General features: G+C 43.5%; 1 protein-coding gene across 3 annotated transcripts in view; it reads right to left on the bottom strand.

Annotated features, from left to right (window-relative positions):
- Positions 1 to 618: 618 nt before the first annotated feature.
- LOC138521884 (E3 ubiquitin-protein ligase TRIM39-like) overlaps positions 619 to 23,697 on the bottom strand; it is a 167,729-nt gene continuing 144,650 nt past the window's right edge. For all 3 annotated transcript variants that reach the window (XM_069635046.1, XM_069635048.1, XM_069635047.1), the window contains one exon: positions 619 to 872. Coding sequence is in view for 1 of the 3 variants with exons in the window: in XM_069635048.1 (XP_069491149.1) it covers positions 796 to 872 (77 nt within the window). In the remaining 2 variants the exon portion in view is untranslated. The remainder of the gene's footprint in view (positions 873 to 23,697) is intronic.

Here is a 23,697-nt window from a genome sequence, read left to right as displayed (position 1 = left end):
GATGAGCAATATGCGAGTACCATCTCATCAGCAACAGTGAGGGAGCAGAGGCGAGCCAAGCCTTAATCAGCTTTATAATTCCTGAAAAAAGCACTGCTTTTGACAAGAAACAAAGCAAAATCATGTCTGTATTTATGGATGTAGGTTAGAGGAGTGCTGATCTGTAAGAACTAGAAATCCGATACACACCCACAAGCCCCTCCCTACTACACCCATTTCCCCGGAGAAATGGTGGGCAAAGATAATGGGCACCCTGTCTATAGAAAAGGCTTCAGCTGAAATTTTAACAGGTGTATCCATCCAAGACAGAATTCAGCCCCTAAACGCCCCTCGCCCCCTCCTCTGGCCGCTTCACAAATCAAAAGACAGACAAAAAGGGATAGAAAAGAGAATTTCCCATGTAGAAATGACATCACAACTCAAATGTAACTATGCAACATTGAGATGACCCTGCAGTGACAATACTCACTGTATCATCAGGCTCAGAAAGGTGTCGGCCATTTTAGACATTGCTTCTTTTAACCCTATTCAAAACATGTCCTTGTTGCTGCTTATAGCTTTCAATATTGTATAAAATTGATGAAACGAAGTAATCACTTCTGTACAATCAAAAGAATATTTATTTATTGGCTTTTTATTTGAATTTCACATATTGGCATTAAACATCTAACATAGGAAAGCAGGGCAATGTTAATCAATTTTAATAATCGTATATACCAGGATAGAATAATAGTTAGAAGAGGCTGAATTTGCCATGTCTTTGATGGAGAACGTCCTCTAGCAGAATGGTAAGGCTTATTCTCCCCGGATGGGACACCGACCTCTGTTGCCATGGACGCCAGGTTTTCTCATCATGGAGGCCTTGTTCTCTGCTGAGGAATATTAAACACAAAATGCACCCATTTTAGGATCAGTGAAGCAGTGGAAAGAACACATCCTTATACTTTCTTGCCTAGTAGAATATCTCTACTCTAGTTATGCACGTTATGAAGAGCATTGCCTTAAAAATATAAATGTATGTTTCTTGTGAATGAGGATAGTTGGTGCTCTAATACTTTGATTGTGCACACTATGGAATTGCGTTCCAACCCATTCTAGGCAAAGTGTTGCAAATGCATTTCCTGCAACATCAGTACATCCAAGATTTTATAAGATACTTCGATAATCACATCTCATTGGTCACCTGGATAACGGAGATGATGTCCCTAGCTTCTTTGGAACGATGAACATACAGATATCCAGAACAAGGACTGCATTATAAAACATGTGGAAAAATCTTGCTACCTACTCCCCCCCCCCCCCTCCCCAGCCCCTGACGATTCTGCATGATCATTTGCATGGTTTTATAACATAATATGGGGACTTTAGCTAACTGTCTATTGAGACATAGACATAAAAGATATCCGTGAATATCATGTGACCTCTTCAGCATATCTGGAATCGAGCTTGCCCGCTCTAGTGTAGCGGCTCAGACATTGAAATTGCCACAGGAAAGTTTAATTTCATGAGCGTCACAGAAGTGCGCACGTTGGAATGAAGGAAAGAGAAAGAGGGCTGTGGATTGACATGAGGAACAGGGATGCAGATATCACTACTTGTAGCGCGAAATGCAATTAGCACATTCATACGAGAATGGGGTGTACACTCTGTGCTTAAGCTACAAGGGTGAATTCTATAGTCTTTGATATTTTTGAATTACAGACATGGCCATGACCAAATTAAGAAATCTTGAAAGTTGGAATGTATCAAAAAACATGTCAAAGATGTAAATAGGTTTTATTTAAGCCACCGGAAGACGGTCAAGGGGACCGAAACATGTACCTGTACTGGCATGATATACTATGGACGCCATTAAAGAGTTTCTTTTTTTTTTATTTAATTGAATGGGCTAAAATTAATGGGTGATCAAAGATGATACAATGAACAGCTGGATTAATAGGCTAAGAGTGTCTATCCCCTATGCTAGGGTACTCTACGCATAACTGCGTACCCCATATGTGATTTTGTTTTTTTAGGGAAAGTGCACATAGGTGTGCCAGTCATTGATGGGTTTACATGGCATGCACATGTACAGGCTTTACAGCTAAACTATCCCCCCGCATCAGAGGTACAAAGGTCCAGATGTTGCTGTTAGATCGATGATTTAGCCAACATTGAACCGATTCACAAAAACTCCTCTAAACCATAGACACTGGAGACAGACCATATTAAAAAGCAATGTAATCCTTCGAGTGTCCTTAGTACCTGGGTATAAACACCAAAAAAATGATGCTTGATTTGCTACAACATATTTGGGACACATTACTCCCCGTAATCGTATTTTTGATGCTTTTATCTGCTTAGATAACATGCTATGCATAGGCCGACAACTATTGGAAGCTGCAGAGTATTACAGTTGTTGATTTTGAAACTCGAAAAGGGACGTCGACAGGGCGTGCCAGCGATACTATCCCTAGTGTGACATCCACTGTACCCATGGTCCTTCATGCAAGGAGGTCCCTCAGATTGTTTTGTTTCTGACATGACGTAGCATGAAGTCTAGCGTGAGTACAGGTGTATTAAAGCAGATATGTATCAGATAAAGCTCATATAAACATCCTTCTTTCCGAGGGGAGGAAGGTCGGGTGCATGTGAATCTAAGCAGATACAAGCATCAGAAATACGATTATGGTGAGTAATGTATCCCTTCTGAGGTCTGTGGAATCTGCTTAGATCACATGGTATGCATAGATTAGCAAGCAGTGTTAGAAGGTCCAGCGGAAATGTTTTAGAACCGCTTGTCCCACCTGTGTATCTGCTTTGGAATGAGTGTCAATGCAGTAGTGTTGAGTGAAAGTGTGTACTGAGCTCCATGTAGCTGCTTTGCAAATGGTGTCCAGCTGGATATTTGCGATAAAGGTCAAAGCAGCTACTGTACCCCTTTTGGAGTGAGCTCTTGGTGTGAAAGGCAGTGTTTTGCTTGATAATGAGTAACAGAGCTGTATGCATCTGACTATCCAGCTGGAGATAAGAAAGATATATAGAGAACCAGGAGGCACACCTGTTTATGAAATTTTTATCTCATCAAACTAAGTTAGATAAATGGGGTTAAAGATAAATTTGAGGTGCAGGGGGAGAAAAGCTCAACCTTGGCATCTAGGTTGGACAAAAATAGACAAAAGTGTGGTTGTTCCCAAAACACTGGGAACTCCCGTCCCCTGCACACTATCGAATATCTGAAAAAATCAGAACAATAACTCAAGAGAGTTTCTGGATTTCGTTCACATATAATCTTTTAGGTAGAATTTTTGGAAAAACGAGAATTGACAGAAACACTTTTCATGATACATAAATAATTTTCCTTAAACAAGTAAGCAAATATGCAAATATTTTCTGGAAACCAGAGATTTTCGTAAAATTATCCTTTTCTTTATTGTACAAAGCATATGGTGGTGCCCAACGCGTTTCGAGTACAACTCTTCTTCAGGGGCAATGGCACAATTGTTTCATTTTTCTACAAAGTGAAGAGATGATATAAGTCAAATTATATTAGCCCATACATATAGTTTATCTCTGTTTTTATCTCAGTTTAACTCAAAAATAGCGTCAACAAGTCATCCGTTGAACATAAAGTAACACATTTAAACAGGTGATCGTAATTTAAGAAAAATATTCATTAATACAAAAAAACACTTGGAAACCATATAGTAGTGTGCTTGTTTTACACAAAGATAAAGAAGACCAAATGCTGTTTATATTCAGCTCGGTAAATCTGCTTATGATCCCATCATCCATTCTTGAACAAGAGTTTACGTAGTTATATTTGTACATGGAACTTTTTTAACAACAAAAGCGTTTTTTTAAAAAAATTGAAAACAAGGTTATCTAATTGGCACTTTCTAAATGAAAGTAAGTGGATTGAAAACTTACGTATCTTAAGAAAAAATGATCGGTAAAAGTGAGGTGAATGCAAAGTGCATCTAGTGGTTGTCATCCAACACGGAAGGTTTGCGGCAAAAAGGTTCAAAGTCTGTCAACTACTATTTTTTAACTGAAAAGAGAGAGACGAAGATAAATATTTCAAATAGACTAAATCTAATCTAGAGAAAACCTGATGGCTACAAGTACTTACATGAAATATTTTGGAGGGAGGCGCTACAAGGATGGTCGCATCTGCCGGATTGGAGATGCGTCCACCCTGTGCAGCGTCTCTTTATATACTGACTGTGATGCTCTTTGTTAGCAAAGTGACATGCGCGGTGAGTAGCCTAAGTGCGCATGTGTAGATAAAGCTTGTCATGTCTACTGACGTATTTAGGAAAAGGAAGAGTTGCGCATGTGTAGGCCAGATCTCATCATGTTTACTGACGTATCCAAGATCAAGTGGTTGCGTGGTGTACGTCAACCGTGTGACGTATCATCCGCGTCTTTCAAGTAAAAGAAACCAAAATGATGAACCTTAGGGAGGCGAGTCAAAGAGTGCTCGGCAAAGACTAAATGTGAAATTTAGTATACCTGATGTTAAAAAGGTGTAATCTCGGGAATTGAAGTATGGTATTCTATACAACGGCCGCATGGGAGGTGGAATGTCGAAACAAGATGGTTCAGGTGCATGTAAACATAAGGAAACATATGTATTGGATACGTAAGGATATGTATCAACAAAAACATAAACAAACATAAATTCAACCATTAAACGATTCCAAATTACTGTATAAGTTAATTAGTCTGAGCAACCTCTGCAGACGGTTTGTTATCAAATTTCATTTATATCTGCTCCTCATGGATGCACATTCTATTTCTGGAAACTGTAGCATGGTATCCGAGTCTTTTTTAGAAAAATATTGGCATAACATTTTTTATATAGAAATAGAACAGGAATCTAACAACGATGTATCAACAAATGCTACATTATAAGTAAGGGCTTAGGTAGTATTCTTCGTTCATCCCTAACGGGGTAAGTGAATCAAGGCAGTGTATCCAATATAATTCTCTTTGTGACAAGATTTTTTGTAGATCACCACCTCTTGGAAGCGGCTGCACAATTTCGAGAATCACAACTCTCATTTGGGCCACAGTATGTTTGTGGTCTCTAAAATGTCTGTATACTGGGGATTTTGTGTTTTTGGTACGGATGTTAGATTTGTGCTCCGTCCAACGTTCTTTCGCTTTTCTGGCTGTTTTACCCACATAGTACAGTCCACAAGGACAGCGTAGAGCATAAATGACATTCTTTGAGTCACAGGTGGCATATTGTTTTAATAGTATTTTTTTACCTGTGTTGGCATGTCTAATGTGATCTCCCTTTATTACATTCGAACAATGCTGACAATTCAGACACGGGAAAGTGCCGTTTTTTGGTTTGTTAAAAAATGACTGATTGGACTTTTTCCTTCTTTCGGCTTTAATTAATTTGTCTCGAAAGTTTCTGCCTCTTTTGTAGGCAAGCATCGGTGGTTCTGGGAACAGTTGATTAAGCTGTGGGTCTGATTTAATGATATCCCAGTTTTTGTAAATTATCCTTTTTATCTGAAAGCTCTGGCTGGAGTATTTCAGTGAGTGTATCAAGTTAGATTTGGTTTCCTTGGGTTTAATGGTCAGCAATTCCGTTCTAGTCTGTGCTTCTGTTCTGAGTATAGCTTTGTTTAGGAGGACAGTTGGAAAATGTCGATCTTCAAAACGGGATTTCATAATCAAGTATTCTTCTTGGAGTTTATCCGCCTCTGAGGTAATTCTTTTCAGGCGAAGGAGTTGACTATACGGTAGATTTTCTTTTAGATGTTTTGGATGAAAACTGAAAATGAAGAGTGCTATTGACATCTGTAGGTTTTCTGTAAATTTGTGTCTTAAGTGCTGAGTTTGAGATTTCTATAGTAACATCCAAAAAGTTGATGGAAGGCTTTCCAATTTCAATTGTTAGTTGAATTCTGTCATTGCATTGGTTCAAGAACTCCCAGAAGTGCAGTAGTTCAGATTCCGTTCCTTTGAAAATGCCAAAGATGTCATCAATGTATCTGTACCATTTTTTGATTTTTCCTTTCCACGTTGGATTTTCCAAGACATAGGTGTGTTCAAAGAAGTACATAAAGATGTTAGCATAGGAGGGTGCCACTGGGGAACCCATCGATGTACCCGAAGTTTGTAAAAAGTATTGTCCGTTGAACCTGAAGTAATTATTGAACAAGATGATATTAATTAATTCAATGGCAAAGGTTTTCTGTATTTGAATTTCATGATGTTTCAGGAGGAACCATTCTAGTGCATCAATGCCTTGGTTGTGTGGAATTGAGGTATATAAACTAGTCACATCCATTGTGAATAGTATGAGATCAGTTTCAGTCATATCAATATCTTTGATGTTCTGTAAAAAGTGGCTAGTATCTTTGATATAGGTGTTGGTTTCCTGTATTAGCGGTTGTAATGCTGTGTCAAGATAAATAGCAAGAGGTTGGAAAATACTTTCTGTTCCTGCCACAATGGGTCTTAATGGTGGGTTAGTTCTATGTTTATGGATTTTCGGAAGGCCATAGAACACTGGAGTGACCGGGTGTTTGTTGATCAGGAAGTTGCTAGTATTCTCTGAAATCCAGTCCAGTACTTCCGCTTTTTCTACTGTATTTTTGATGATTTCCTTGATATTAGTAATAGGGTCATGATCCAGTTTAAGATAAGTGTTTTGGTCAGATAAGAGTTTGAGGCACCCTTCATTGTAAGACAAGGTATCCATAATGACTAGGGCTCCTCCTTTATCCGCTTTTTTGATTGTGATCTGATTATCTTCTGCTAAATTCTTAATGATATTCAATTGATGTTTTTTGATATTTTGTCTACTCGAGGGTTTGAACTTCAATTTTTTCAGAGCCATAGTTGTTTTAGTTTTGAATAAGTTGACCAAAGGATGGTTAACCTGAGGATGGAAATTACTCTTATTCTTCATTTCTAGAAATGGACATTTTTCTTTTTCTCTAGTGTCCGGATTCAGATTGTCAAAGAAAATTTTGAGCTCCATTTTTCGAATCAACTTGAAAAGATTAACCTCTTCTTCAAATAAGGTTGAATTATTAGTAGGTATAAAGGATACACCTAGATTAAGGGTGTCCATTTCTGATTTTGATAACACCTTGGAGGAAATGTTTACAATTATTGGTTCCTTCAGTGTTTGGTCTTCTGACGGCCTTTTCTTTTTCCCTCGTCTTGTTTTTCTCCTCCTCCTAAAAAAGATTCTGGTACGGGAGTAGTGTCTCTGGGTTGTAGGGGAACTCTGCTTTGTGGTTGTATAACTGGAGTAGTCGTAGGTGGTACGATGTTAATGGTGGAAGGCCTCTCTTCCAGTTCTCCACTGGTTACTTCACTGCTATCTGTATTATTAACAGGGCTTGGTCTTGGTTGTCTTGGGGTAAAATTGGTTGATCTATTACTGTAGAATTCTTGCCAGGTGTAGACAATATCTCGGGCGTAGTCAAGGGTGTCACGTCTGAACTTTCTGATCTTTCTCTGTTCTATTTCTTTTTTATAATTATCCAATTTGTTGTTAGTATCTTCCAGGATTGCCTGAAGTTCTGCTGCAGGTTTAAGTTTAGATAATTGTGAGGTTAAAGATAAATTTGAGGTGCAGGGGGAGAAAAGTGGTTGTTTTGGGAACAACCACACTTTTGTCTATTTTTGTCCAACCTAGATGCCAAGGTTGAGCTTTTCTCCCCCTGCACCTCAAATTTATCTTTAACCCCATTTATCTTTTGATATTTTATAAAAAGAAATAATTTATAAAAAAGAAATAGAACAGAGAAAGATCAGAAAGTTCAGACGTGACACCCTTGACTACGCCCGAGATATTGTCTACACCTGGCAAGAATTCTACAGTAATAGATCAACCAATTTTACCCCAAGACAACCAAGACCAAGCCCTGTTAATAATACAGATAGCAGTGAAGTAACCAGTGGAGAACTGGAAGAGAGGCCTTCCACCATTAACATCGTACCACCTACGACTACTCCAGTTATACAACCACAAAGCAGAGTTCCCCTACAACCCAGAGACACTACTCCCGTACCAGAATCTTTTTTAGGAGGAGGAGAAAAACAAGACGAGGGAAAAAGAAAAGGCCGTCAGAAGACCAAACACTGAAGGAACCAATAATTGTAAACATTTCCTCCAAGGTGTTATCAAAATCAGAAATGGACACCCTTAATCTAGGTGTATCCTTTATACCTACTAATAATTCAACCTTATTTGAAGAAGAGGTTAATCTTTTCAAGTTGATTCGAAAAATGGAGCTCAAAATTTTCTTTGACAATCTGAATCCGGACACTAGAGAAAAAGAAAAATGTCCATTTCTAGAAATGAAGAATAAGAGTAATTTCCATCCTCAGGTTAACCATCCTTTGGTCAACTTATTCAAAACTAAAACAACTATGGCTCTGAAAAAATTGAAGTTCAAACCCTCGAGTAGACAAAATATCAAAAAACATCAATTGAATATCATTAAGAATTTAGCAGAAGATAATCAGATCACAATCAAAAAAGCGGATAAAGGAGGAGCCCTAGTCATTATGGATACCTTGTCTTACAATGAAGGGTGCCTCAAACTCTTATCTGACCAAAACACTTATCTTAAACTGGATCATGACCCTATTACTAATATCAAGGAAATCATCAAAAATACAGTAGAAAAAGCGGAAGTACTGGACTGGATTTCAGAGAATACTAGCAACTTCCTGATCAACAAACACCCGGTCACTCCAGTGTTCTATGGCCTTCCGAAAATCCATAAACATAGAACTAACCCACCATTAAGACCCATTGCGGCAGGAACAGAAAGTATTTTCCAACCTCTTGCTATTTATCTTGACACAGCATTACAACCGCTAATACAGGAAACCAACACCTATATCAAAGATACTAGCCACTTTTTACAGAACATCAAAGATATTGATATGACTGAAACTGATCTCATACTATTCACAATGGATGTGACTAGTTTATATACCTCAATTCCACACAACCAAGGCATTGATGCACTAGAATGGTTCCTCCTGAAACATCATGAAATCCAAATACAGAAAACCTTTGCCATTGAATTAATTAATATCATCTTGTTCAATAATTACTTCAGGTTCAACGGACAATACTTTTTACAAACTTCGGGTACATCGATGGGTTCCCCAGTGGCACCCTCCTATGCTAACATCTTTATTTACTTCTTTGAACACACCTATGTCTTGGAAAATCCAACGTGGAAAGGAAAAATCAAAAAATGGTACAGATACATTGATGACATCTTTGGCATTTTCAAAGGAACGGAATCTGAACTACTGCACTTCTGGGAGTTCTTGAACCAATGCAATGACAGAATTCAACTAACAATTGAAATTGGAAAGCCTTCCATCAACTTTTTGGATGTTACTATAGAAATCTCAAACTCAGCACTTAAGACACAAATTTACAGAAAACCTACAGATTTCAATAGCACTCTTCATTTTCACAGTTTTCATCCAAAACATCTAAAAGAAAATCTACCGTATAGTCAACTCCTTCGCCTGAAAAGAATTACCTCAGAGGCGGATAAACTCCAAGAAGAATACTTGATTATGAAATCCCGTTTTGAAGATCGACATTTTCCAACTGTCCTCCTAAACAAAGCTATACTCAGAACAGAAGCACAGACTAGAACGGAATTGCTGACCATTAAACCCAAGGAAACCAAATCTAACTTGATACACTCACTGAAATACTCCAGCCAGAGCTTTCAGATAAAAAGGATAATTTACAAAAACTGGGATATCATTAAATCAGACCCACAGCTTAATCAACTGTTCCCAGAACCACCGATGCTTGCCTACAAAAGAGGCAGAAACTTTCGAGACAAATTAATTAAAGCCAAAAGAAGGAAAAAGTCCAATCAGTCATTTTTTAACAAACCAAAAAACGGCACTTTCCCGTGTCTGAATTGTCAGCATTGTTCGAATGTAATAAAGGGAGATCACATTAGACATGCCAACACAGGTAAAAAAATACTATTAAAACAATATGCCACCTGTGACTCAAAGAATGTCATTTATGCTCTACGCTGTCCTTGTGGACTGTACTATGTGGGTAAAACAGCCAGAAAAGCGAAAGAACGTTGGACGGAGCACAAATCTAACATCCGTACCAAAAACACAAAATCCCCAGTATACAGACATTTTAGAGACCACAAACATACTGTGGCCCAAATGAGAGTTGTGATTCTCGAAATTGTGCAGCCGCTTCCAAGAGGTGGTGATCTACAAAAAATCTTGTCACAAAGAGAATTATATTGGATACACTGCCTTGATTCACTTACCCTGTTAGGGATGAACGAAGAATACTACCTAGGCCCTTACTTATAATGTAGCATTTGTTGATACATCGTTGTTAGATTCCCGTTCTATTTCTATATAAAAAATGTTATGCCAATATTTTTCTAAAAAAGACTCGGATACCATGCTACAGTTTCCAGAAATAGAATGTGCATCCATGAGGAGCAGATATAAATGAAATTTGATAACAAACCGTCTGCAGAGGTTGCTCAGACTAATTAACTTATACAGTAATTTGGAATCGTTTAATGGTTGAATTTATGTTTATGTTTATGTTTATGTTTTTGTTGATACATATCCTTACGTATCCAATACATATGTTTCCTTATGTTTACATGCACCTGAACCATCTTGTTTCGACATTCCACCTCCCATGCGGCCGTTGTATAGAATACCATACTTCAATTCCCGAGATTACACCTTTTTAACATCAGGTATACTAAATTTCACATTTAGTCTTTGCCGAGCACTCTTTGACTCGCCTCCCTAAGGTTCATCATTTTGGTTTCTTTTACTTGAAAGACGCGGATGATACGTCACACGGTTGACGTACACCACGCAACCACTTGATCTTGGATACGTCAGTAAACATGATGAGATCTGGCCTACACATGCGCAACTCTTCCTTTTCCTAAATACGTCAGTAGACATGACAAGCTTTATCTACACATGCGCACTTAGGCTACTCACCGCGCATGTCACTTTGCTAACAAAGAGCATCACAGTCAGTATATAAAGAGACGCTGCACAGGGTGGACGCATCTCCAATCCGGCAGATGCGACCATCCTTGTAGCGCCTCCCTCCAAAATATTTCATGTAAGTACTTGTAGCCATCAGGTTTTCTCTAGATTAGATTTAGTCTATTTGAAATATTTATCTTCGTCTCTCTCTTTTCAGTTAAAAAATAGTAGTTGACAGACTTTGAACCTTTTTGCCGCAAACCTTCCGTGTTGGATGACAACCACTAGATGCACTTTGCATTCACCTCACTTTTACCGATCATTTTTTCTTAAGATACGTAAGTTTTCAATCCACTAACTTTCATTTAGAAAGTGCCAATTAGATAACCTTGTTTTCAATTTTTTTTAAAAAACGCTTTTGTTGTTAAAAAAGTTCGATGTACAAATATAACTACGTAAACTCTTGTTCAAGAATGGATGATGGGATCATAAGCAGATTTACCGAGCTGAATATAAACAGCATTTGGTCTTCTTTATCTTTGTGTAAAACAAGCACACTACTATATGGTTTCCAAGTGTTTTTTTGTATTAATGAATATTTTTCTTAAATTACGATCACCTGTTTAAATGTGTTACTTTATGTTCAACGGATGACTTGTTGACGCTATTTTTGAGTTAAACTGAGATAAAAACAGAGATAAACTATATGTATGGGCTAATATAATTTGACTTATATCATCTCTTCACTTTGTAGAAAAATGAAACAATTGTGCCATTGCCCCTGAAGAAGAGTTGTACTCGAAACGCGTTGGGCACCACCATATGCTTTGTACAATAAAGAAAAGGATAATTTTACGAAAATCTCTGGTTTCCAGAAAATATTTGCATATTTGCTTACTTGTTTAAGGAAAATTATTTATGTATCATGAAAAGTGTTTGTCATAATTCTCGTTTTTCCAAAAATTCTACCTAAAAGATTATATGTGAACGAAATCCAGAAACTCTCTTGAGTTATTGTTCTGATTTTTTCAGATATTCGATAGTGTGCAGGGGACGGGAGTTCCCAAAGTGTTTTGGGAACAACCACACTTTTGTCTATCCAGCTGGAGATGTCATTCTTGGAAATGCGGTCTCCTTCTCTGCCTGGTGCTACGGAGACAAACAGTTGGTCTGTTTTTCTGAGCGGTCTGGTCTTGTTTACATAGTAAAGGACCACACTCCATACATCTAGTGTATGGAGTTTTTTCTCAGCTGAGCTGGCTGGGTTCTCAAAGAACGCTGGTAGCTCAATGGATTGGTTTATGTGATATTTGGAGATTAATTTAGGTGAAAACCTAGGGTGTGTTCGTAAAACCAATTTGTCCTTGTGGATGACAAAGAAAGGGTCCTGCACTGACAATGCTTGAAGTTCACTAAATCTTCTTATGGATGTGATAGCCACTAAGGAGGCAGTTTTATAAGTAAGGTGTTTAAGACTTGACTTATGCATCGGCTCAGGGAGGTCCAATGATCTTTGTAATAACTACATTGAGATTGCATCCTGGCGGTGGGTTTGAAATTGGAGGATGGAGTCGTTTACTCCCTCCATGAATGCTTTGATGACAGGGACTTTCCAGCACGATACTTTACTGTGTAAGGTGGTGTAAGCTGATAAAGCCGCCAGGTGAACCTTTATAGAGTTAAAGACCAACCCTGAGTCTAGCAAGTGGAGCATGTAGTGTAGAATGTGGGATAGAGTACATTCTATAGGGTTGATTAGTTTAGACTGGCACCAAATTACAAATCTCCTCCACTTGTCGAAATAACAGTTTCTGGTGTTTGGTTTGCGAGCCTCCTTGAGGATATCCATACACCTCTGTGGTAGGTTTAGATGTCCAAACTCTATGACCTCAGGAGCCATTCTGCCAAGTTCATTGAGTGAGGTTGAGGGTGTACTGTTACTCCGCTGTGTTGGGTCAGTACGTTGGTCTGGCACAGGAGTTTTATGGGATCGCACATCACCAGTTTGCGCAGATGTGGATACCATGGTTGTCTCGCCCACATAGGAGCAACTAAAATGAGCGTCATCTGTTCTCTGAGAATCTTGTTCACCACCCTGTTCATTAGAAGAGTTGGTGGAAAAGCGTAAGCAAATTTCCCAGACCAGCTCATCCATAGGACGTTCCCCTTCGAGTCTGGTTGGGGAAACTTGAACGCGAAGTCTGGGAATTGCTTGTTTTCTTTTGTAGCAAACAAGTCTAGTGTAGGGTAACCCCACTGTGAGAAGATGTGGACTACGACATTTGTGTCTAGTTGCCACTCGTGTTCCTCTGGTAGGGGATCTCTGCTTAGCGAGTCCGCTAGAGTGTCGAGTTCCCCTGGAACGTGTTGGGAAGATAGGAACATCCCCCATTTATTTAAGTGCCTATTTCCATATTTTCTGTGCTATCTTGGACAGATTTGGAGAATATGTGCCCCCCCGCTTGTTGATGTAGAACATTGCAGTGGTGCTGTCGGTGAGGATCTGTATCAACTGATTGGTCAATTGTGCTTCAAATGCTTGAAGCGCTTTGAGTACCGCCAGAAGTTCCAGCAGGTTGATGTGGTTCTGTGCCGTGATGCGAGTCCACAGACCATGTGCTGTGAGCTGAAGGTGATGTGCCCCCCACCCAGAGAGTGACGCGTCTGTTGTAACTACTGCTTGCAGCGCCGGATCGTGGAAGGGTTTTCCCTTCAACAGATTCTCTTTTGTCCACCAGTGAAGGTATTGTTCTAGTGTTGGCGAAACGACCACTAGATCGTCCCACTGACCGCTTGCCTGAGACCACTGTTTCCCCAACCACTACAGCATTGGGCGAATGTGCAACCGTACATGTGGGACCAGGTAAATGCAAGATGCCATCATGCCGAGCAAACGCATTGCTTTGCGTATGCTTATCTGGTGACCGGCTTGATACTGAGGTATTTGCAGTAGCATGTTTTGAACTCTTTCTTTTGATGGAAAGACTAACCCTTCTTCCGTGTTTTTGACAGCTCTTAGGAACTGTTTGGTTGTACTAGGTACAAGGCTTGATTTTTTCTCGTTTATTGAGAAGCCCAATTGGAAGTTAAGGTTTATAGTTCTTTGAGTGTTGAGCCTGCAAATTTGGGGAGACTCCCCTATAATCAGCCAGTCGTCCAGGTAGGGGTACACTGGGATTGCCTCCCTGCACAGGTCCGCTGCCATCACCGCCAGTACCTTGGTGAATATCCTTGGAGCAGATGCTATTCCAAAGGGTAGCCCCTTGAATTGGTAGTGCTGGTTTGCTGTCTTGAAACGCAAGAATCTTCTGTGTGCTGGGAACATGGAAATATGAAAATAGGCATCTTTCATAACTAATGTTGCCATGTAGTACCCTCGCTTTAGCAGTGGGATTACTTCTTGTATCGTTGTCATGCAGAATTTGTGTGGCTTGACATAGGTGTTTGCAGGGCATAGGTCTAATACTGGGTGCATTGTTCGATTTCTTTTGGCACAAGAAGTAGGTTGAATAGATACCCTTGTTTACCTGGTTCGCTGGGACGATTTTGATGGGGTTCTTGAGTTGCAGCGCTGCAACTTCCTCTAGAAGGATGCATTGTTCTTCCTTCGTGGAAGATTTTTTTCCGCGGGGGATGGTTTGAGGGTCGCTGAAGTAGCTCCACGCAATAACCGCCTGCTACGGTCAATAGCAACCATTTGTCCGAGGTGATTACCTCCCATGCGTGGGTGAAGTGTGAGAGGCATGGGAGGGGACCTGAAGTGGGTGGTCATTGTTTAGGAGGTGTTGCTCCACCTCTGGAAGTGGATGACCTCCCCTGGCCACAAGATCGACGCTGGCCCCTCTGGAAACCTTGCAAGGCTTGTCCCTGATTGTTTCCCCAGGATGCGCCCTGATTTTGGCCATAACTGGAACCCCTTGGTGAATTTGGCCCTCGAAACCGACAAGATTGGCAAAGACATGCATGGCGTTTAATAATGGTCCCTTCTGCAATGATCCTGCCTGCATTATCTGCGGCATCTAAGATGTTTTTCAAGATGCAGCTGGACACCGCCTTGCCATCTTAACTACTTGCACTTTCCACCAAGAAACCTTATTTTGAGAGGTGGTGTATGCAGACAGTGCAGCTAAGTGGACTTTATGAGAGTTGAAAACTAACCCTGTGTCCAAAAGGTAAAGCAAATATAGAACGATCTGTGAGGGAGAGCAGTACATTGGATTGGTGCCTCGCGTTTTGCACCAGAAAACAAACAGTTTCCATTTATTGTAATGATGTGTTATTAATATAGCGCCTTTATCCAAAGCGCTTTACGGAGCACATTTTTACATACAATATCACCCAACTGAAATTGGTGCTCATTTATTGACCTCGGAAGGATGAAAGGCTGAGTTGGCCTTGCCGGGATTCGAACATGTGACCTGCAGATCAGGCTCAGATTGCAGCAGCGAGCGCTCAACCCGCTGAGCTATCTTACCAGCATTGTATTGTAGTAGGTTTGCGTGCCTCTTTGAGGATGTCCATACATCTTTGTGGTAAGTTTAAATGACCAAACTACGACCTCAGGAGTCAAGCTGCCAGGTCCAGAGTCCGAGGGCCTGGATGATGTACTGTCGCTTGATGTTGTGACAGCATGTTGTATGGGCTCGGAGGTTTTACTGGTGAGCAAAGGGACGTTGTGAGCAGGTGGGAATACCATGGTTGGGGGGAAAAGCGTAAGCAAAGAGGGACGGGGTAGGGCTGGTGGTGATTTTACAGCAGCAACATGTTAAATCAACAAAATTTTACATGCAGAAACACATAGAAAAGACGCCTCAACGAACCATACATACCCATCAGACCAATATAAAAAAATTACGATTTACTAATAATTCATTGCACTATACAATATCAAAAAAGACAAACACAGGACACAACAATTCAATGTGTCAATTAAAAACGTATATAGATCATACGGGGGTCAGTATAACGCAATTCACGTCAGGTTCTGGTGTTTGTCCAACTACCTCCACCTCAGTGGTAGGTGAGTTAGGGGGAATATTTTCTTTCCCTCTTTTGGTTTTTCTGACTCCTTTAGCCTTGGGTTTCCCCTTTGGCTGGGGCAATGCAGTGGTCTTCTCCAGTGCTGCCCCCGTTTCAGACCTTGTGCAGGGTCCTTCAGCTGCATCTCCCACAAGCCCTAAAGCTCTGAGATCATTTCCCAGCAGGACCTTTCCTGGGACTTTCTCTTGGATGCTCACTGGAATCCTAACTGCTGTACCATTCAAAGTAAGAGTTACAGGTATTACTGGGAACATGGAAGGTAGGCCATGAGCCAACTTAGTGGGTAACAGAACAGCTCTGACACCTTCCGCTGGGTCTACCAAGGTAGAATCAACTACAGTTTGACTACACCCACTATCCCTAAGAGCTGGAGTATCTACTCCATTGATCAGCACACTGTCTTTAAAGTAGTGCTTGGTATTATCTGCAATCCTAGCATAAGCCTCTGAGACTTAAGGCTCCCAGAAACCCAAGGAAACTACCTCAGCTTCTATTCCACTGGGGAAGGAGTCTGAGGAGATGGATGCCCCTGTAATCTCTTCTTCCTCATAGGAGGAGAAGGCCAGATTAGCAGAGTGGACCCCCATGGTTTTGACCTTACATCTGGGGTTCCCCTTAACATGGTCAGTTGCTCCACAAGCAAAACAAGATCTACTGGGTCGGTTTACATAGGTAGGCTTATTATAACCAGAGTTCTGTTTTGGTGGCTGACCTCCACTACCCTGCGAGTTCTCTTGTGTCTTACCCTTATTTTTCTTTTTGTGACCCTTATGGGAGGAAGTTTTTATCAGATTCCCCACCCTCATTATCTTTGGACTTTTTCCCCCTCCTCCTGCTTACCAGGATGAGTCTTGCCCTTATGGGACACTCTGTGACACCCACAAATCTGCTGCTATGGCCAGCTTCTTAGGATCCATCTCCTTTGAATCTTCCAAATGCTGCTTAAACTCAGGGGAACAAGATGCCTAAATATGTTCAAGCATGACAAGACATATCTTACCCTCAAAGGTGGAGACCTTCTAACCTTCAACCCAGCCAGCCAAGTTTTTTAAGGATTCAGTTACATAAGATACCCAAGTACCACCTCCTTCTTTCTTTTTGTACTCTCTGAATCTTTTAAAGTATTGTGCAGGAGTCTTTCCAAACTTTAAGATGAGAGTTTGCTTCAACATTGCAAAATCTGCTCGCTCAGCTTTTGACATTTCCATAATGGCACTGCAGCCAGAATGGGGCAGTCTGCTAAGTAACCAGGCAATTTTATCAGCATTGTCAACCTGTTGAACTTCACATGCATACTCAAATGTATTCAGCCAGTCCATAATGTCATTCTTTTCATCATACACACTGAGCAGATCTTTAGGAAACCTTGGATGAGAGGAGGACCCAGACACATGTCCAGGACCCTTAGGTCCATTGGAAACTTGAAGCTTGGCCAGTTCCAACTGGTGATCCCGGTCCTTCTGTTTCTCTGCCTGCTCTATCTTCAGCTTGGTCATGTTAAATTCAAGCTCCTTCTGCCTAAACAGCAGTTCCTGCTTCTTGACTTCAAGCATGGCCTCAGCATCAGCACTGGCAGAGGAAACATTGGACATCACATCCTGTCCCATGGAGAAGTGCAGCGACAGACTTGTCAGTTCTGCCAGTGAGAGCAGCCCCGCCACCTTCTGCACTTTCCTCAGGAGCTATGGCATCAAGTTGCGACTCTTGCCATTGCATGATTCTTTGACTCATTTCCATTTGTGTGCCTTGAGCAGGTAAACCCCTCTCAGCACACATCTTTATTAATGTTTCAGATTTAGAAGCATTTAAGGTTAACAAGGTACTTGTTTCCATACTGTTAGATAGGTCTATGGCCTTTTTCAGTTATGCTACAACAATTCACTATGTGTCCTGGGTAGAAATAACTTGAAATGCCTTCACTAGTCTGCAACACTGGGTAAATTCAGTCCTATCCCACCGCTGTACACCAATTTGTTAAGATAGATTTCTGAACTCTGACCTGGGGGGGCAGAGGTTCAGAAGGCCAGCCTAGTTTCTTGCAACAGGGTAACCTCTGGACAAGCCAGACCAATCAAGGTAGCTATGGCAGGCGGTCAAGACTATGTCTCAGGAGGGGTGAGGGTGACTGAAAGGCCTCAATGAGCACACAGAGCAAGGACACTTACAAATTACTCCCAGACAGGTGTTATATCAAAAATATAGACACATGTATTACAAGGCCTTTGTAACTCAGACCATAGCAAAAGAATCACAGCAATACAACACAATCAATACAAGATATATACAAGACCACTGGGGTGTAAAGGGTTAAATGCACGAAATATGTCCACAACCTAGAGGGGAAGGAAACATGCAGTGCAGATAGTCCTTAGGCCCCTTCGACATCGACAACACACCTAACTAAGAGGCAGTCCAAGCCCCAAGAAGAGAGGAGCCGTGTGCTCAATGGTACATGTAATGCAAGCGCACGCGGTTGTTCCAATGGGCAAAGCAGGGTCTCTTCAGGGGTCTCTAGAAGCTCAGGAAGGTGGATGAGGCGATGAAGAATAAGTTCCCACTATTCAGGGAGGACCTCCACTTGAAGGCAGAGGCAGTTCCAGAGTGTGGGATGGAGTCGCCAGTTTGCACTAGCAGTGGAAAGGAGAGGGACCCCCAGGGGCCACTCGTGCGTAATAATGGATGGAGGCGCTAGGGGCCACCGGTTAAGGTTAGGGTTACTCACCGGCCCCAGGCGCACTTACCAAACTTCGCCAGTCAAGTCCACTACGGTTGCGGGTTCTACTGCGGCAATATGATGGCTCTGCGGCTTTCAATTCCAAAGATACTGTAAGGATTCCCAAACGGGACAGTGGCGATTTCTCCACTCTGGGTGGATTAATCGACCTAGTTTCACTGCAGCAGTCTTCAGGGGCAAGAGGGTCACAAATGCAGCGCACCTGCAAATGTTGTTGCCGCGGCAGGGCAACACGGTAACCGTGTATGCTCCGTTCCCGGCGCACTCATCTCACTTCAGACCTGGGAATGCCAAGTGTACGAAATTCAGTGTGAGGGTGCCGCGGACACAGGGCTAGCAGTATACCAGGTTTCTAGGGCCTCCTCGAAACGATGGCAGAGACAGAGCAAAGGTCCTGCGTAAGCTGGTTAGGCCACTGGTTGGCCCAGGGACACTTCCGAGAAAGCTTACTTGCAGGGTTTGACGAAGGTGCCGAGAATAGTTGGTCCCACTATTCTAATGGGTCGAAGCGCTTTTGCAGACCTTCTAGGACGACCAGATGCAGAGGGGTCCCACGGGACAACAGTGGTCTCAGGGTGCCAAACCTTCCAGCGGTTCACCAGCGGTTCCTCGACTCGGCTTCTTAGTTTCAGGATACTTGGATCCTATCCTTTGTTCAGTGAGAACTCCAGAGATCGACATGGTATGGGTGTTTTTGGCCTCCTCTTATCCAAAGTTCCCTTCACGCCAAAACGAAGAGGACCCAATGGGAGATCTGCTCACAAACACACACTCCATACGTGGACCAATCATGGACCATGGTGGTCCCAGTCATTCATGGGACTCCAGACTCTCTGGCACCCAGGATGTGTATTGGACTCAGACGTTCCAGCCCACAACCTGGAGGCACACACACAAGGCATGCAGAAGCCCGCAAAAGCATTGTGTTTCACAGGAAAATGCATTACCAAATAAGGACTGACCCGGGTCGACTCGACCTGGGGAAGGCGAAGGGGCAAGATGGCCAAAGGACAGGACAAAGAACCTTGTGGCATGGCCATTTTGGAGCCAGGCCACCTATTCGTGCCAAAAGCGGTTAACACAGTTAACATGGCAGGAAAGGGTTAAAAATAATGCGAAAAGATAGCTGCCACCAGGCCTATCCATGACACATCTGCACATCTCACAAAAAGTCCATTGGGAGTATCTAGAGCCTTTGGAAAATGACTACAGACCCAAGTACACTGTACTGTAAGGTACATTGTGCACTTGTTACACGTTGCACAAAAGTTGCAACATTGGAAAAGGACTAAGGGAAACAAAGTCTCTCAGTACTGACTGTCTTAAGGGCATGTCAGTTTCTCCATTAAAAGTAACTGAAAGCCCAGAGGAGTGCAGCTGAAGGCTGTGCTTCTCTGGCAAAGTCAGTCTGTGGTGTCTAAACAGCAGCAAAAAGTTTGGGGGGTGTACACATGGATGGAAAATTAAATACAATTATGAAATCTTTCCTAACAGTTACGGCTTACCTGTTCTGGCTTCAGCTGGATTCATACCCTTCGATCCGGAAGGATTCCGCTCCAGGTTTTCTCAAGCCATTCCAGCTGCCTTTAAGTAAGTGGAACTTCTCTGGTTTGCCGGGGTTCCCCAACATAACCGGCGAAATCTTGCACACGTCAAGGACATTTGGACTATTGCTCTGTGTTTCGTTCCTTAAGGACTGCCATTACTGGAACCACCTCCTTTCTGAACATGTATTCTTCAGTCCCGGAGAAGACTCGGCATACTACTGCCAGGGTTTTTTGTTGCTTGAAGGCTTTTTGCCTGGTTTGGGGCTGGCTTTGGCGTGGGTTTCTATTTCTGTCAAGGTGACCTCTGGGGGAGCCAGACCTTATTTACACGACAAGAAGGAAAAGAAAAGTAAGGAAAAGAAGTCCAAGGAAAGCAAGAGGTCAACACGAAAGGAACTATCTGAGACCCGAGACAGCACATCGGAAGAAAGAGGTGAGGAGGAGGCTCGGGAGGGTACTCCGGATTCCGACAGTCACGACACTAAGGCAGAAAATGTGTAATTGATGATACCGAAAGTGATGAAATGAAGACTGTTGAACATTGTTACTTTCCTGTATTGTATGAGAGAGCCTCAGTTAGGAGCTCAGTAATGTAATTTTGCTCATGTGTAACAAAGATTGGTTTGACTGATACAAATATATAAAGGAAAGCAGTTCGCTTGGTACAAAAGGCCAGAATGTCAGGGTAATTCATGGAAATTCGCACAAAAGTGGCGCAGGCGGCTGGCGCACAGTGCTCCCGTGCGATAGACTGCGCCATCCGCGTGCGATAAAATCCATTTCAGGGCACAGCGTATTCATGGATTTTAGCCTCCAAAACCAGCCGTGGCGCAGAGTGGCGCAGCGACCCTGCAGCAGCGCCAGTGACGCCCCCAAGAACGCCCTTGCGCAAGGAAAAGGCATCCAAATCCCCAATCCAGCGCAAAGGTCTGCACCAACCCAAAACCAGTTTACCAGACTGCCAAACAGCAAACGCCAAGCGGGGAATGTGTATTACGGGTTTCACGGTAACTTCCACACGCGAAAGGGCCTCTGCGAGCGGGGTACGTGTATAACTGGGGTGCGCGAGAAGTTCCACACGCGATCGGGCCTGGGGGAGCGGGGTACGTGTATTTCAGGGGTGCGCGGGAAGTATTACACGCGATCGGGCCTGGGGGAGCGGGGTACATGTATTACCGGGGTGCGCGGGTGGTTTCACACGCGATCGGGCCTGGGGGAGCGGGGTACGTGTATTTCAGGGGTGCGCGGGTATGTTCACACGCGATCGGGCCTGGGGGAGGGGGGATACGTGTATTTCAGGGGCTCGCGGGTGGTTTCACACAGGATCGGGCCTGGGGGAGCGGGGTACGTGTATTTCAGGGGTGCGCGGGAAGTATTACACGCGATCGGGCCTGGGGGAGCGGGGTACGTGTATTACAGGGGCGCGCGGGTGGTTTCACACACGATTGGGCCTGGGGGAGCCAGGTACGTGTATTTCAGGGGTGCGCGGGAAGTTTTACACGCGATCGGGCCTGGGGGAGCGGGGTACATGTATTACAGGGGCGCGCGGGTGGTTTCGCACGCGAACGGGCCTGGGGGAGCAGGGTACGTGTATTACAGGGGCGCGCGGGTGGTTTCACACGCGATCGGGCCTGGGGGAGCGGGGTACGTGTATTTCAGGGGTGCGCGGGGACTCCTACACGTGAATTGTCAGTGTGGGTCCTCCCAGGTGTCCCCTCTACCCCCTCCACGGCCCCTGCAGGCAGCCCACACCACAGGGGACTACCCTGCACCCCTGGTCATGCCCCGCAGGCAGCCCATCCACCATGTGCATGCCTCCCAGCCAAGCCACATGTCACCTTGCAATATGAACACCAACTCATGTCCCCCTGCACCCCCACCCCCCCAGCATCCAGGGGCACCCTCCACCAGGCCCCCACTCATGTCTACCACCACCCCCACCTCCCAGCATCCAGGGGCACCCTCCGCCAGGCCCCCACTCATGTCCCCCTGCACCCCCACCCCCAGCATCCAGGGGCACCCTCCACCAGGCCCCCACTCATGTCCCCCTGCACCTCCACCCCCCAGCATTGCGGGGCACCTGCCAGCAGGCCCCCACTCATGTCTCCCAGCACCCCCACCCCCCAGCATCCAGGGGCACCCTCCACCAGGCCCCCACTCATGTCTCCCAGCACCCCCACCTCCCAGCATCCAGGGGCACCCTCCACTAGGCCCCCCACTCATGTCTACCACCACCCCCAGCATCCAGGGGCACCCTCCAACAGGCCCCCACTCATGTCTCCCAGCACCCCCACCCTCCAGCATCCTGGGGCACCCTCCACCAGGCCCCCACTCATGTCCCCCAGCCAACATGTCACCACAATCTAGATCCCTGGCCCTTATGGTCAGACTCCAAATGCCAAACACCCACCTGAGTATTGCATCCACCCACTTAGAAATGGCAAAAACATGATAGAACCCCAATTGCAAGTTTGGAAATGAACACATGTCCCTCACATACACCCAATGGGTGTCAGTGAATGTCAAAACCCAGATCATGATATGCATTAAACCAATGAGATGATACTACACATTGAAGTTAGAAGTAGAAATATGTATTAAAAGCAACATAAATTGAATAAAAAATAAACAATAATGGAAATTTAAAAAAAACAGCAGGTCCGTGAAATAATGCAAAACCACAAATCATAATGCAAAGGAAAGGTGTCCAAAGACACAGTCCACAAAAGTAAATACAATGGAAAAATTAAAATCGAAAAACATTGCTCCATGGGGAAATCATAAAAAAAATTGAAAATCCAAAAGTCAACTATATACAGATAAACAATCCAGGGTCCATGATCCCAACCGAAGAAATGAAACCTTTCTAATAACACTACCTAAAAAAAAAAAAAAAAAAAAAAAAAAAAAAGAAGAACTATATACAAAAATGTGGCCCATTGTCCAAAAAAAAAAAATATGCAAAACCAAAGGAAACCTAACACTAACTACAGAACTATTTACAAGGGCAGCGGGCTAGTCCGACGGCTCACTTTGGGATGTTCCAGCACAGGGCATCATCGAACTCCTGCTCAATGTCCCGGAGGCGGTCCTCCTCCTCCATGGCCCCGAGGGTCCGCAGGGCCGTCCACATGTTCACCCCAAACTCCCTGCGGATTGCCTCGAGGCACTCGGCCCGCCTCAGGGCCCTCCGCATGAAGTTCTCCGCCCTGCCCACCGTGAGCCGTGCCTCTTCCGCCCGCTGCCGCTCCGCATCTATGGCGTGGCCCAACCGCTGCCACACGGAAGACACTTCCCATCCTGGGTCCTCCTGCCCTCCGGCCGATGCCTGCCCCTCTGATGTGGAAGGCCCCGAGCCATCATGGCTCCCACCACGTT

The sequence above is a fragment of the Ambystoma mexicanum genome, chromosome 13 (assembly GCF_040938575.1).
Source record: "Ambystoma mexicanum isolate Mex_15411 chromosome 13, UKY_AmexF1_1, whole genome shotgun sequence".
NCBI lineage: Eukaryota > Metazoa > Chordata > Amphibia > Caudata > Ambystomatidae > Ambystoma > Ambystoma mexicanum.
The sequence above is the reverse complement of the archived record's forward strand: the minus strand, read 5'-3'. Positions and strand labels throughout refer to the sequence as shown.